This window comes from Natator depressus, chromosome 3 (assembly GCF_965152275.1).
Source record: "Natator depressus isolate rNatDep1 chromosome 3, rNatDep2.hap1, whole genome shotgun sequence".
Taxonomy (NCBI): Eukaryota; Metazoa; Chordata; order Testudines; family Cheloniidae; genus Natator; species Natator depressus.
Window position 1 is genome coordinate 105,098,035 of NC_134236.1, and position 16,982 is coordinate 105,115,016.

General features: G+C 44.3%; 1 protein-coding gene across 1 annotated transcript in view; it reads right to left on the minus strand.

Moving 5' to 3' along the window:
- The window catches only part of IL20RA (interleukin 20 receptor subunit alpha), a 38,375-nt gene extending 21,798 nt beyond the window's left edge, over positions 1-16,577 (minus strand). The window contains exon 1 of the mRNA XM_074946967.1: positions 16,431-16,577. Within this exon, the coding sequence (XP_074803068.1) occupies positions 16,431-16,515 (85 nt within the window). The 5' untranslated portion in view covers positions 16,516-16,577. The remainder of the gene's footprint in view (positions 1-16,430) is intronic.
- Between the last annotated feature and the right edge of the window lie 405 nt (positions 16,578-16,982).

A 16,982-nucleotide genomic window follows, 5' to 3' on the forward strand; every position in this document is an offset into this window, starting at 1 on the left:
TTATTTGCCTACCTGAACCTTTTGAAAGTTCATCACTACATGAAAGTATGTACATTTTCCCAGCATATTTATGCAGCAGATCTGAGTCACGTATTTGTTTACTACACTAAAATATCTTAAATATACTAAGTGTCAAGGTGGGGGTTTCATTTCATGTTTTGCTTCCCTCCGATGTGGTTTCTGTAAATTGAGGAGTACTCAAGACAGAGCCATCGCCTCATCTGCTGCAGGCGATCTCCGTGAGCAAAACACCCAGAACTTGCAAGAGAAAGGCTTTTCTTTAAAGAAAGTCACACTCCCGCTCCCCTTGAAGTCAATGAGAATTATACCATTGACTTGTAAGATGGAAAGAGTAACTTTAACTTACACACTAAGGTAATGCAACTGGATTGGGATTCAGGAGATCTGGTTTCTATTCCTGTTCTTGGCTCTGTCTATATTTGCCATCTAAATCAATACAACAGTGCCATTGGAAAGCCTATGGTAATCTAATTTACAATTATATTCCAAGATTTCTATTGAAGTTAATTAGCATATATAACTCATTTACTAGCTGCTTATTTCAGTTCCTGTCTTCTCTCACACACACACACACATACTTTGAGCTCATTTACACCAATGAGAATCGGGAGTAAATCCACATATTTCAATGGGGTTGCCTGCATAACCGAGATCAGAAGTTGGTCATATACTCAACTTGGCAAGATTCAATACATACATTAAAATGTTCTATTTCATAGGAAATGTTTGCAATGACCTTTATCACTCCCCATCATAATGAAGCCACTTTCTGTATTGTCAGCAGCCCCGTGCATCAGCTCCCCCACCCGCTCCCAGCGCCTCCCTCCCACTGGCAGCCTCACCAATCAGTGCCTCCCGCTCCCTCCCTGCACTTCCTGATCAGCTGTTTCATGGCATGCAGGAGGCTCTGGTGGGGAAGCAGGAGGAGCAAGGGCAGGGCAGGCTCAGGGGAGGGGGCGGGAAGGGGTCGAGTGAGGGCAGGGCCTGTGGCAGAGCCAGGGGTTGAGCAGTGAGTGCCTTTAGCTCCAGCCCCGGAGTCAGTGTCTATACAAGGAGCCGCATATTAACTTCTGAACAGGCTGGCCACCCCTGATTTAAGGCATAACTGAATTAGAAGGGAAGAACAAATACAGAATAATAAATTTAACCACATCAAATAACAGTCAAACAATGACCTTAGAGTAAGCTACTGCAGAATTAAAATATAGATACTAAGCCAGAAACCTCCCTTTCTCAGGTGTGCAGTCCTTAAACAAACCCATTGAAGTCAAGGAGACTACTCCCATGAGCAAGGGTTTGCAGAGCAGGCATATAGATTTGAAGTTGCCTTTCTTTACATAAGATTTTGTTTGGTCTAGAAAGCTGGTTAGCTTTAATTACAGGTCACCACCATTTCTGCACTGTGCTAGAATCATATCTTTTTATAGTGCAGTTATGGTTAGAACAGCGATCAGGTAAAATGTTGCTTGTTCAATAGATCAGATCCTCGTGCATAGTTAGAGTCACGTCTTTTATTTTAGTGAAAAGTAGCAAGCGTTTAGTGCCTTTTGTTCCTATTAGTGCTGCAAAGCCAAGACAGTCATGAGAGACTATGGGATTTTATCTGGGCATGCGCCTCATCAAGAGGATTGATAAAGTTCCTATTACAGATTTATTATTGCTGATGTGTGAGCCAGGAGAAAATCAGTTTGACATTCATATTTTAAGCTGAGGTTGAAGAACTGGCATTTAGAAGACATTTGTTTCCATGTGAGCAAAGAAAATTTGACCTGGACACCACTGAAAGCTACCCCAAAAATTGAATTACCTGTGACAACCAATGGCAGCAAGAACCAAAGCCTTCTTGAAAGCTGGCCTAGAGTCAGAAAGTTGCCTTCTGAAAGAGCTAAGAACCATTACAGATTTCTCTGCCTTCAAAACAAAATAATTTATTGTTTGTATTACAGAATCATAGAATCGTAGGACTGGAAGGGACCTTGAGAGATCATCTAGACCAGTCCCCTGCACTCATACCAGGACTAAGTATTATCTAGACCAGCCTTGACAGATGTTTGTCTAACCTGCTCTTAAAAATCTCCAATAACTGAGATTCCACAACCTCTCTGGGCAATTTATTCCAGTGCTTAACCACCCTGACAGTTAGGAAGTTTTCCCTAATGTCCAACGTAAACCGCCCTTGCTGCAATTTAAGCTTCTTGTCGTGTCCTCAGAGGTTAAGAAGAACAATTTTTCTCCATCCTCCTTGTGACATTTTATGTATTTGAAAACTGTAATCACGTACCCTCTCAGTCTTCTCCAGACTAAACAAACCCAACTTTTTCAATCTTCCCTCAGATCATGTTTTCTAGATCTTTAAATAATCGTTGTTCTTCTCTGGACTTTCTCCAGTTTGTCCACATCTTACCTGAAATGTGGCACCCAGCACTAGACACAATACTTCAGTTGAAGCCTAATCAGCACGGAGTAGAGCGGATTACTTCTTGTGTCTTGCTTACAACACACCTGCTAACTAATACATCCCAGAATGATGATGTTTTTTTTGGCAAGTGTTTCACTGTTGACTCATATTTAGCTTGTGGTCCACTATGACCCTCAGATCCCTCTCTACAGTACTCCTTCCTAGGCAGTCATTTCCCATTTTGTATGTGGGCAAATGATTGTTCCTTCCTAAGTGGAGTACTTTGCATTTGTCCTTATTGAATTTCATCCTATTTACTTCAAACTATTTCTCCAGTTTGTCCAGATCATTCTGAGTTTTAATCCTTTCCTCCAAAGCACTTGCAACTCCTCCCAGCTTGGTATCATCCGCAAACTTTATGAGTGTACTCTCTATGCCATTATCTAAATCAGTGATGAAGATATTGAACAGAACTGGACCCACAACTGATCCTTGTAGGACCCTTCTCCATATGCTCTTCCAGCTTGACTGTGAGCCACTGATAACTACTCTCTGGGAATGGTTTTTCAAACAGTTATGCACCTGCCTTATAGTAGCTCCATATAAGTTACAGTCCCCTAGTTTGTTTATGAGAAGGTCATGCGAGACAGTATCAAAATCCTTGGTAAATTCAAGGTATACCACATCTATTGCTCCCCCTCTACCCACAAGGCTTGTTACCCTATGAAAGAAAGCTATTAGGTTGGTATGACACAATTTGTTCTTGACAAATCCATGCTGTTACTTATCACCTCATTATCTTCTAGGTGTTTACAAATTGATTGCTTAATTATTTGCTCCATTATCTTTCTGGGTACTGAAGTTAAGCTGACCAGTCCAATTCCCCGGGTTGTCCTTATTTCCCTTTTTATAGATTGGCACTATATTTGCTCTTTTCCAGGCCAATGGAATCTCTTCCGTCTTCCATAACTTTTCAAAGATTAATTGCTAATGCGTCAGCTAAGTCTTCAGTCAGCTCCTCAAATATTCTAGGAGGATGTATTTCATCAGGCCCTGATGATTTGAAGACATCTAACTTGTCTAAGTAATTTTTAACTTGTTCTCTCCCTATTTTAGCCTCTGATCCCACCTCATTTTCACTGGAGTTCACTCTGTTAGACATCCAATCACTACTAACCTTTTTGGTGAAAACCAAAACTCATTTAGCACTTCTGCCATTTCCACATTTTCTGTTTTGTCCCCCTCCTCCCATTGAGTAGAGAGAGTAGCCAATGAACGACTTGACAGGGGGCGCAACAGAAACTGCTACCCAGGCAGATCTGAACTTGTGATCCTTGGTTTACTAGGCCAATTCGCTAACCCCTGAGCTATGGCACCTAAAACTATGTTTAGGCATTTAAAAAAGTGACCTGATTTCCAATGGAGTGGAGTTGGTCTCCTCTATGTACTAATGTGGCACTGCCAGACCAGGCACCAGCTCATGCCAAGGTTCCCATGTCTCAACTGGACAGTGACAACTACACAGTTGGAATCTGGCTGGCTCACTTGTAGGTTAATATAGAAAAATAGGCATTAGAATGATAAGGATGTGTTCAGTATTTAGACTCTATTGCATGCTTTAATCTTACTCATAATATTTGTGTTCCATATTGTTATGTAATACTTAAGCGATTGTATTGTGAGCCTCTGTAATTGTATGCATCGCCATACAGGAGAGGGACATTAATTAGTGTGAAGAGCTGCTTTTCTACATAAATTGTTATGCCCCTCCCAAAAGAGGAGGCCAATCAATAACAGGCAGGTGATGGCTGGATCTTACAACTGGAAACTCTCCACATCTGGATAGAGGAATCATCAAAAAAAGAACTCAGACTCTTTTTGTTCTGCTCACCTCCCCGTGAAGATGAGTCATGCTAGTGGACTCCTTCCATCAGCTGAGTTTGCAGCTCAGAGCACATGGAAGGAGGGGGATATAAAACCCCATACAAAAGTAACTAGGGATCTAAATGCCGCTTGGACTCTGGATGGAAGGCAAGGTGTTTCTAGGCATAAGCAAGAGATCCCCAGCTGCTTAGCCTGTCTTAGCCCTAAAGGTCAAACAGCACTTGCTGATTATAGAAGCCTATATATAGTAGCTTTTGAAACCTAGGACTGTAACTCATTTGTGTGTCTAGGTTCACTTGTTTTAACCTTTAAATAACTCTCTAATTTCCTTTTCCTATTTAATACATCTTCATATAGCTTATTATAGGATTGGCTACAAGCGTGGTCTTTGGTATGAGACCTAAAGTGCAATTGACCTGGGCTAAGTGACTAGTCCTTTGGAATCAGGAGTAAACTGAATATTTCTGTGATTCTTGGTGTATGGAGCAATCCTATCACAGAGATACGCTCATGTGGATGGCAAGACAGACCGGAATATCCAAGGGGACTGTCTGAGACTCCTTGTTAAAACTGCTAAAGAGCCTGCAGAGCTTGCAGGTGGTGGGTGAAATCTCAGCTTACAACTCACAACCAATTAGGGGTTTATGCCCTGTTTTTTTAATCAATCTGCCCTGAGATTGGTTCTCATGCTTTTGTGTCACCATCGGGAGCATTACAAGTGGCACTCTCAAAAGAATCCAGTACAGGACGGGAGGAAGAGAATGATATGTAGCTTGTAGAAGTCATAGCGCAGCTATATCTTCTCTCATGTGCTGCTACAGTTCTGTGGCTGGTAAATGAGAAGGCAGGGACCAAAACAGAGTTATAAGGCCAAAGACCGAGGCCAGGTCTACACTACAGACCTATACTGGTATAACTATGTCGCTCAAGGGTGTGAGAAACACATCTCCCTGAGCAATTCAGTTATTCTGACTTAACCCCCCTCGGAGACAGCGCTTTGTTAAATGGAGAGCTTCTCCCCGTCGACACAGCTACCGCTTCTTAGGCGGGTGGATTAACTACACAGATGGGAGAAGCTCTCTCATCAGCATAGTAGCATCTTCCCCAAAGCGCTGCAGCGGCACCGTTACTGTAGCACTGTATGTGAAGACAAGACTGAGCAGCGGGAGGAGGCACTGAAGCAATAGCAGGAAAAGAGCTGGTGTAAAGGGAGAGAGATGTTGGAAATCAGAGAGAGAGGGGAAAGGTGTGATGCGGCAGAAGGCCTAGAAGGGGGAAGACAAGCACAGGATTTGTGATGAGAAAGTGGAAGAAGGCAGAGGAGGGCTCAAAGTTCTTTGCTTCAGCAGGGCTCCAAGATATGGAGACACATGCTGGGGAAAGGCAGCATTAGTTGAGGGGCTGCTGACAGACTCCAGGGCAGTGTGGGGTCATCCACAGGCCAGAGGAGAGAAGAAGCCAATGCATCCAGCCCTCTGGAAGGGTTGCTGGGACTGGCTCCTGGGGAGGTGGTGGTGGAGGCAGACATCTTGGAACCGAGGCATGACTATTCTTTTTGGCTAACTTTGCTGACAGGGTGAAACAAGCCGATTGTTTGTCACTGCACTTGTCATGTTTGCTCCAACTCACTGGCAGGGTTGGTTCAACCAAACCCTAGGCTGCCTGCAAAGTCATTTGCTTGAGGCACACTCGGTAATTAAGGGGTAATTAAGGGGAAAGTTGTTATGGTCAGTCTCTATTGCTTTATTTTGAATTCAAGTGATGGAAAGTCAGTACTGGCTTCAGACTAGTTGTTGTAAAATGTAAAGGGTGTTTGTGTGATATTAAATACAATGCTCTTTTCAGATTTGAGCAGTTTCACATTCAATGTTGGCAAAAATGACTTTTTGCAATGGAAAGAGCTAAAACTGAATTTCTGTATGTTTTAAAAGCAAAACTATTTTTGCCTAAAGATAAATAAAAATGGCCCATTCCTAAAAAAATAAGTCTTATACACCAGCAGTTTTTCAGAAAAAGGTTTATTTTGAATTTATAACAAAATGTGAAAAAAAAACAACCCCATGTAAGTAACCATTTATGAATATTTTTCATACCTCTCTCAACTACACTTAGCATTGCCCCTTTATCACCACTAACAACATCCAAAAACATGAGCTTCCAGTGCCCCAATACAGGACACCACCTTCTGCTACCAAAAACACAGATTCAGCCAGGAAACAGAAAGGTTTTGTGTGAGGATGTCTGAACTTGGAATAATATTTTTCAAAATTCTCAAGGCTGGAACGAAGGTGTGCTTCAGGAATTAGCTTGTGTTTTGCACTTTTAGTGAGCAAAGAGTTCGAGTCTTCATGAAAGTTATAATCTGATTTTTGAACATGGATCTGCTGGACCACCTCCTAAATTATACATATGGGGCACTAGAATGAGCCTCTCTTTGCACATGTCCTCAGCAAAGAATGGTTATGATGCTCACGCTGCAGAGCACTATTATCCATTTAGCAACAATGGTCCAGTTAAAATTGATAACTTTGTATTTATTGCCTGAAGGATGTTTCTGACCTTATTATTTGACCTATTAACAAAGCTTTCTCTGGACTAGAGTTTTTGCTCCTGTGAAATTAGAGTTAATTTATCGAGTTAAACTTCTATGCCTGAATCTCCACCTGTTCCTCGACCTAGGATCAAGCTTCTGGATGGTACGTGAGACCTTGCTCCCCACCCCCCACAATTCTCCAGGCTCATTGCTCCTCCAAGGTGTCAGTTCAATACTCCTCTCTAGCTTAGAATCCCAGAGACAAAAATGGCCCATAAGCCTAACTAAGGCTTCTCCATCTCCTGACCTATTGCAGGCAGCAAAACTATCAGGTCAGTCTGGTATGCCAGGTTGAAAGACAGCAAAACAATCTCCTTGAGCATCTATCTCCAGCCTCTAGCTAGGCTTGCAAATGGCAGGATACTATTCTGGGAGACAGCAACTCCCTCCCTCTGATCCAGCCCAGCAGAGCAGAGCACTCTCAATTCAGCGTCTGCAGGGAACATATACGAGCTAAACATCTATCAATTCTCCTAAGGCCAGCAGCCAAATAGCAGGTAGTGCAAGAGGAACCACTGCTCTGTGTCATTTTCAACCCAGAGAATTAGTCCCAACACCTTCCTATCTCCCCGTCTGTCCCAGAAGAGCACTACAGTTTTTTCCTACACGGTGAGCTCAACAACTTTGTTATGTTGTGATCTCTCACATGAAATTAGAGGCCAGCTGGAAGTATCCCAGTAGATTTGAAAGCATCATCCTTCAGTTCATAACATCAGGGTGCTTTTCACTGTTCGATATGCACACAACTCCTTTCTCCTCCTTGTGCCTGACATTCAAGCTTCCAGACACATGGAGCATGTGACACAATCACATCTGGCAAACCTGGTCCCCTCACCCTCAAATCCAAGTCCCCCTGATGCCTCAGGTTTGTCAACTTGTCTGAACTAGCCTTGCTCACTGGTGCGGTGAAAGGTAATTGTGTGAGAAGAACCTGGGTTGCCACATAAGCCTCAAGGAAAGGAGTACTGAATTCTCAGGTTAAGCAATTGCTCTCTGATAACACGCAGGAAAAAACTGTTGAGGTGTCCAAACATTCATTTCATTCTGCTGCAGGGAGGAGTCCAGGGTGATCTGAGACACTAAATGCTTCTGTCCCTGCTGCTTTATATAGCAATATAACGAGCCATCTATTTATAGCTGAAGCATTGTTTTTAGCAATGTATATGAAAAGTGGATATTAAAAGTGCTTTACGATTATTTTTATAATCTGCTGCTGTTTTTAATTAGCCCACAGTTTTAAGTGACTGTTGCTGAACATGGAATCATAAACGGGGAGGTATTTAGCCTAAACCATCTGCTTCTGTTACATACAGATACTAGAGTAACAGCAGCAAAAAAATACCTTTAATAAAATAAATCTATACAGTAGGAGCAGAGAGAATGTTTTACACTGACCGGGGGTGGTCTGAGGGCAGGGTACACATATTTCAGTTACTTTCCAGACAAAACCTTAACTACTGTACTTGCTATGATCAGTAAAAGGCTACGATTCTTGGATGGTGAAACCTGAAATACTGCCAAGTCTTGTCTATAAAGCTATCCAAGGTTGAATTAAATTTGGAGAGTTGAACAGCTTCATCCCCACTTTGGTCTGCCACCTTTTTATCCAGGGACGGCAGGTTTGTATAATTTTTGGCGGTGCCCAGAATAGGTCCACGTCTCCTCCCCCCCCCCCCCCACACCTGCCTTGTAAGCCAATATATTTTTTTTAAATAATGTAAAAATGTGTGGGCTCTGGGGTGGGGCTGGTGATGAAGGTTTCAGGGCATAGGAGGGGCTCAGGCAGAGGGTTGGGGTGCAGGGGTGAGGACTGCAGGTGGGGCTGGGGATGAGGGGTTCATGGTACAGGAGGGGGCTCAGGGCTGGGGCAGAGGGTTGGGGTGTGGGGCGATGAGGGCTCTGGCTGGGGGTGTGGGCTCTGGGGTGGGGCCAGGGATTGAGGAGTTTGGGGTGCAGGCAGGCTTCCCCCAGTCTGGGGCCCGAGAGGACTCCCCCCGAGCAGCAGCGAGGTCCGGGGGAAGGGCCCCCTCTCCCCTCCCGGAAGCACATTCACCTCACACCACTGTCAGTGCATGTGCTCCCAGGGCCCCTCTCAGGTCCAGGAAGCCCCCTCGCCCCCCCTGTGGTGGGTGCCGGGGGGGAGGGGAGGGGCTGCCATCACATGTGTGCCTCCTCTCCTGCTGCTGCTCCTCACTGTAGCCTCACTGGGGATAGGGCTGCCCCTTGCCCAGAGTGGGGCAGGACTGGTGACTGTGGGCAGGGGGACCCCTGTGCTGGTGGAGGGTCCTGCCAGAAAAGGGAAGGGTCCATCCGTCCAAGGTGGAAGGGCAGGGGCAGGGTCAGCCTGCCCTGGCACTAGTGGATGGGGGGCACTAGGACCCTGCGGCGGCAGTTGATGCCAGGAGCCGGCAGAGTGGAGCACAGCGCAGAGCTGCAGGGGGCAGTTGCCCAATGCCCAGGGTGCAGGCAGGGACGCTCGGGGCAGGTGTGCGGGGGTGGCAGGCAGGGCCAGGGGAGAGACCTGGCCCCGAACATTGCTGGAGCCGGGCCCCCGTGCCCTGAATATTGCTGGAGCATGGGCACCACGGGCCCATATAACTCACCGCCCCTGTTTATGTCCAAACCTCCATGAGCAACCACACGTGCCTCCGCCTTCCTAGAGCATAGCCGCTTTTAAACATTTCTGATCTACATCCTGTACATCATCAGTTCAAACATTATACACTGCAAAAACAGGATACTGCTGTACTTTCAGATGAGACAGCGAACGATAAGTTAAGAACAGTTAAGTCTTATGCAAACCACAGGCAAGAACACTTACTACCTTCACAGTGTCTGACAGTTCTTGGAATCCCCTGAGAATCTAATAGAAAAATGATCTCCTTTTATCTAAATGCTCAGATCCCCATTCCTTGATGTCTATATTTTCACGTTGTACTCAAGCTGAAATATAGAGATCGCTGTAAGCGGATTCAAGGTTCTATACACCCAGCAAAGTAACACTCTACCAGTCTGATCTCTCTTATGCCATTCCTATGCTCAGCCTGGGAACAGAGGAGGAAAACGGAGGGGGCAAATAGGGCTTTATGTCACCTCTGTGCTTCTTATAGTCCAAGTTCATCCAAGGGCTTGCCTGTGGCCCCTGGTCAGAGTAGCCTCAGGAGCTGTGGGTAGCAGAGAAGAACAGGAGTCCAGTGTGCTCTGGTCATGCCCCCTACGCTAAGGGCTGGGAGAAGCGTTGGGGTAGAGCCATTCTATCAGTCGGGAAGTGCTTTGTGCAGGCCAGGCAGATTGGATAAAGCCCCTTTACATTGCTGGAGCAGCTAGTTCAACACAGAATCTGACCTATATATCTTCTAAACAAAAATCTTCAAACAAAGGCTTATTTAAATCTAGAAATATATACACTGAAGTGTAAAATCCAGATACAAATCTGAGCTTCTTCAGTTTGGTCTGGATCTGGAGCTTTGTTTTGGATTCCCATCTTTACTTAAAACAGGTGTTTTTCTCTCTCTTAATCATTGGTCACATATTATTAGTAGGAGTTCCCCAAAAGTAACAAAATCTCCAACAGCAATGACATAGTTTGTAAGTTTTCAATATTCTCTTGTAGAGGAACAATAAAAATGAAGTTCCACACAAGTCACAATCATAAAAACAAACAGAACTGAAACCACTACAGAAAAACAAACAAACAAACAAACAAACAACTCAAATACCATATGATCATGCTTGTCTTGGAATTAAGAAAAGCCATCACATTAGAGAGCAATACTCCAGGGAGAGTAAAGTTAGCAACTGAAACTGAATGTTGACACGTGAAGCTGCAATACAAATCCAGCTTTCTTATTTATTCCACACCTCACTGCTATTTTATGTTTCTATGCCTTCTATGCTCAGCTACTTCTATTTCAAATGAACAGAGTAGTTTGTGTGTTTAGTTCTGGAAATCAGAGTCAAAAGCATGAATCACACCATGAACTGAAACAGTTTCATATGAGAAATATATAGATTAGAAGGTAACAGAGAACAGCTTGATTGTATTCAGAGAGCATTTCTTTCTTACATAGTTTCCCTTATGCCTACACCTCTTTACTTCTTGAACCCAGCTCTTTTCTTCTTTCTGAATGAAATTTGTCTTCCTCCACAACCCACTGCACAAAGCTTGAGAATACCATGTAATTATAGACCAAATAGTCATGCCAGACCCCCCACCCTTGGGTTCCCCTGAGTATTGGCTGATCTATGGCTGGTTCGGAGTCCCTTTCCCTAATATACAGGGGGTATGGATGTTCCCATAGCAGCCATAATTCAACCCTGCTGCATGAATGCACTATGTACACTTAAGAGTAATACAAAATATTACATGTCCAGAAAGGGGTCAAATTTCTGATGCTGTGAAAGCTTTAATCTAGAATTTACTGAGTTTTCCCCACTGAAAATCTCACTTATTAAGTCATCAACATAATTTTTCCACCTTGAATGATATACCTAAATCAAACAAATCATTCTTTCACAATTTACGGTAACCCATGTCTTCTCTCAACCCATTAAGACCCACTGATCCATGCCCCCAGGTGACTTACACCTATTTTGAGGTTAACTCCGTTTTTATCAATGGATTGCAAAGACTTGTGCATATACACTGTATGTCTACACAATGGCCTGTTTTTTAGATGAATGTTGCATGCATTAAATTGGAGATTCTCTATTTGACACTGTTATTAGGTTAGCTAATAAATATTCTGCTCCTTTATCCTCTTGCTCTTCTCTATTTCTCAGACAACAATTACAGAGTGCTATTTTGTGTATTTCAATGCTCCAGTGACTGTAAAAGGAAAACATATCCTCAAGTTTACTTAATGAGATGGCTAGGGTTGCTTCTTGGTGCTAACAGATTCTGGTTACTTTCCAAATCATGAAAAACGTGTCTTGATAGCAACAAAGCAGCAGATTAACCACAAAGAAAATAAAATCAGATTTGGCAGCCCATACACCTTTGGGAGCCTTAATTACAATCAAAAATATCAGAAGGAATTTTGAGAAGGCACCTTTGAAGGTCTCATCTGGTATTCCCAAACTACAATTACAGTGCTATTTAAGCACTAATAAATAAATACATCAAAGAATTTGCACTTTGAAGATACAACCCTTCTAATTTTTGTTTCCTATAATGAAAAAAATATGGGTTGGGGGTTTTTCTGGAGAGGGGTGGGGTGGGGAAGATGTTGGTAGGAGGATTTACAGAGCTGTTCATGAAAAGAGCTGAGTGCTCTCACATGGTCAAGAAGAACTTATTAAATTCTCCTGACTTTTTTTGCCGATTCAACAATGAAATCAGTGAGTGGGAGAAAAGGTCCTAAATCCTCCTCTTTCCAGAGGACAGATTTTTAAGAGGAGATTAAAGATGGATTTACAAATATCTCTTCCCACCCTCCACCAAAAAGCCTTCATTAACATAGCATTAAAATGTATTACATATGCGATTTCTCCCTTTAACAGACACCCAGATAATTGTGAGATCACGCCCAGAACATCAGATAATGGGACTTCAGAACTGGGATGTCTAAAATTTCAGACATGTCTAAAATATCACAGCACAATCCAACTACTATATGAACCATGCACTAAAAAACCCAGACCAAACCAAACCAACAAAAAACACAAAACACAAAAACACCCCCCGCTACCCCAACACACTAGGTGATCAGTGAATTTGAAAGTTAAAAATCCAGATTAAGGTTGAATGCTGCTGCTCCTCTGTTGTACAGAAGGTTGCTAAACAACAGAAAATCCAAAGTAGAGGAATTATGGGACAGCTCTTGGACCAGGCCAGAACTGAGTTTGTGCAGCTCAGTTGCAAAGTTTTCTTTCAACCACATTTATGCCTCTAACAACAATCCCAGCCTGTTCCAGTTCCAGACTAGGCCCTCAGGACAACTCAAGTAGTTTTAGGACTATAGTATGCCCATCTGTCCAGGTCTGACAGCAGGGGCTCTCTACAGCAAGAAAGGTGCTGCGGGCACAACCCCTCTGCTGAGAGTTAAGAGGAGGACGGAATAGCTCAGCTGGCTCTACACCACATGGGGATTCCTTTACAGAAGCATAATGTTGAGAGAGGCCAATTAAAATAGCTTTCCAGTTGTCTTGTGCTGCCAGAGTGTAGGGAAGGACTGAGGCTATGGCTCTACCCCTGAAGCTAAATGCACAGCTTCTCTGTTATTCCTTCGTGTGGTTGACTGCACACGGGACATTTGAGGGCATGCTTAAAGCAAATGAAGATGAGATTTTGGGGCAACATGCTCTCAGCCAGTGGCTGTTCTCGTGTTCTGCTGGAGGAGAACACTGAGGAGCCATTTCCCGCAACCAACAGAACTCTTCACTTTTTAAAAAAACAAACAAACCTTCCTCAAACAATAAAAAGCAAAAACAATTTTCTATTAATCAAAAAAGCAATTCTATGTCAATTTTATAAAAGAATTGTTCCAGGACTTTTGTGCTAGCTTTTGACCAGGAGCAATATTCACTACCCTCCTGAATACCCGGGGATTTCTGACTGATTTATATTGACAGCATCACTGCCCTAATTTCATGAATAACTGGAAGTTAGTCCTGCTGCCATAACGCCATCAAAACAATGCATGGTAATTAAGGCCACAATTAAGAAGAGCCAAATCAAACCAGGGCTCTCTCTGCTTGTCTCTAGAAGACAAGTAGATCCTATGGATGCATTTAAATGGGTGAGGACCCTGCATTCCATTTACTGAAATGTCAGGGTTAATGGATTAAAGTTGATGAAGAACAGACAATTAATTACCCAAAAGGAAATGAGCTGTGTCAAATAGAGTGCACACTGTGAACTCTTATTAAAAAAGAATTTCAAAACCATAGATGCAGGGGACTGGACTAGATGACCTCTCGAGGTCCCTTCCAGTTCTATGATTCTATAACAAAATAGAACAGAGGTAACAGACACCATCACAAAACATATTCAAAAGCATCCAGGATAAACACACTTATGGGCAATTCTGTTTCTCTTGGAACCAACAGGAGTTTGGCTATGGATTGAAATGGGAGCAGAATCAAGCCCTTTGGGTTTAGGCCCAGATCCTCAAAGGTGCTTAACTTCCAAGGAAATCAATGCAAATTAGGTATCGAAATACATTGGAGCATCTGGGCGTTAGTGTTGTGGAGACTGGCAGTAGTGAAATGGAGCAAGATGAACTAGGTTTCCAAAGGTTCACTTCCAGTCCTAACATCTAGAATTCTTTGAGCTATTTTAGCTTAGAGGTGCAAAAAGATTCTTGTCATATGCTAAGCAGCATGGGCCCAATTTCCCTCTCAGAGCATTTAGCTCACTGACTTCAAGGGAATTACTCTTGATGTACACCAGTGCGAGATGAGGATCAGGCTCTCATAGATCCTCAGCACTGTGCAGTCGAAGGGCCCAATCCTGCTATCCTTACACAGGCAAGGCTCCCAGTGACCTCAGTCTGAGTAAGGACTGAGCATGCACTGCAGGCCTTGGCACTAAGGGTACGTCTGCACAGCAGCTGAGAGGTGTGATTCCCATCATGGGCAGACAGACTCACACTAGTTCTGATTGAGCTAGGATGCTAAACATAGCAGTGTGGATATTGCTACATTAGTGGCAGCTTGGACTAGCGGCCTGAGTCCAAGCCTGCCTGACCCCTGCTGAGTCCGGGCTCTGGTGGCCAGCCCAAGCCGCCACCAGTGCAGCAACTTCTACTCTGCTATTTTTAGCACGCTAACTCAACTCTGTCAATCCATGCTAGGAATCACACCTCCAAGGCATGCCCTAGGTAACATCACCTGCAAATAGAAAAGCTAAAGTCACCAGTACTCTTAGAAACAATTCTGGGTGTTTTCTATCTAAGTGGTTTTTATTGCTTCCTTCACTGTGGTTCCTTTTGACTTGGGCAAAAGAAGGGTGATTCTCAGCAGGGAGATATGGGAACGGTTCAGGGTGAGAGGCTGGGGTTGCTGTGTTGAGGGAGGATCCAGGAGAATACTGGCATAGGTTAGCCAGGGTTTTACGGTTTATTTGTTTGTTTTCTATAACACCACAATGTAGATGAGAGCTGAGTCAGGAACCAATAATGGTTTGGGGAAGAAGGGGTTGGGGATAGTTTAAAACAAAACAGGAACTAATGTGTGTAACTATCACTGACCTGACCAGTTTGTCTATATGTTGTCTCCGTTCCCTTTATCTCTCTCTTGTGCATTCAGCGTGAATACTCTTTGGGACTGTCTTCTTCTATGATTGGCAAGTACCTGGAATATTTTGGGCACCAACCCATCTAAATAATATTTCAAAGGGGCTCCATGAATTTACCTTTGGCTCAAAATTTACATTTGGTAAACATACACTTTTAATCAAACCTGAAACCAATAAATTAAAAAAAAAAATCCAGTGAAAACAGTTCTTTTAAAATACTACTATCCCCTGTAGCATTTGAAATCCTGCAGGCTAGAGAACCTGAAAGTGAAACTAACTATAAACAAAAGAGAAATTTATTTTATTGTCTCATATGAAAGGTATGCTAAAGGTAAACAAAGAGCCCAGAGAAGTGCTTAGGGTACTGTAGTTTAAAAATCTTTACATTCAGTCTACAGTGTTATTAGTAACACTAGTAAGGAAATTTGTTTACATATGATATTTAAACTGTAAGTGTCCCTTTATTCGTTGGTTTAGTGGCACTTCCAATTTTTTGTAAAACTAAAAAAAACAAAAAAACAAAAAACAAGTTATGCTTTATGCCAATGATTATTTTTAGATAAGAGAGGCTTAGGTGAGTGATCTATCTGCCCTTTTGTTACCTAGTCATCTTTCCCCCCCTTCATTATTGTCAGACAAGGGTTTGAAATAAAAGCCTGGATACGAACTTCAAATAGGAAGTTCATAGGTATAATGGACAGCATCAAAATCATCATTCCAAACACTCTCAAACTCCCAGGGCTGAATCCCCAAGCCTACCCAAAGTTCAGGATGTTTGGATTCATTTATGTCCATTACAGAAAGCAAGCTGCAACTTGCAAAACATAGGTCCAGATGCTGCTGCTGAATCCAAATGGACAGACCTCTGCTGCTGCACAGCTCCAGGATTGGGACCACAGGGGCTACTCCTGTGAACACCTAGCCAGTGAGTAAGTTCACTTTTGTGAGCTGTCCCATTTGGCTCAAGTGCTTCCCATGAGCAAAGCTACTCAGACCCCTAAACATTTACAGGATCAAGCCCTTGGATCTGGGGATTTCATCTAATAATTAATATGATAATATGGGCGGTCTCATGGAGCCACTAATTAGATGGGATCTGGAGAGCCACTCCACTAAAACGTGCTTAGCTGCAACTGGATCCCACGGGACAAAACCCTCCAAGAGCTGAAACCTAAAAGGAGCGAGTTCAGGTCCCCAGCCCGAGAGAGGGGGAGACGCGCACACCCGGGCCCCAGCCTGCACGTGCCCAGGGAACGGGGCAGAGAGCGGAGGGGGAAAGAGCGGCTCCAGCCTACCTTGCGCCCCGGGAGAAGGCAGGAGCAGCTGCAGCATGAAGAGCCAGGGTGCTCCCGCCCGCCTCCAGGACCTGGGGGCGCACATGGGGCGGGAAGGTCTGGCCACCTCAGCAGCGAGCGCAGGCTGCAGCTCCCCCGGCAACACTTGGGTCCCTCCCGCTCCGGGCGCGCCGCCGCCGCCGCCGAGGCTGCTGCTGCTCGGTGCAGGTGGAGAGCCGTAAACACTCGGCGGCAGGGGCGGAGCCGCCGTGCGCCTGCCTCCTGCTCGCTCCCCCGCGCAGCCCCGGCCCCCCGCAGAGCTGGAGCAGGGCAGGCAGGCAGGCAAGGGGCCTGGCTGCCCCGCCGGGCCGCGGGAGAGACTAGCGGGGGCAGGCGTCCCGCGGCTGGGAGCGGGGGCAAGCGCGTGCGGCCCGTAAAGACGCTGCGAAACTCGGTGGAATTTGGATCTGAAGGAGGCTGGTCAGGTGGGGCTGCTCGATGAAGCGCAATTCAGGACCCCATGGGGCTGTTGAGGAAATTGCATCAGAGGCCTGGTGGGGGGTTTTTTTAATA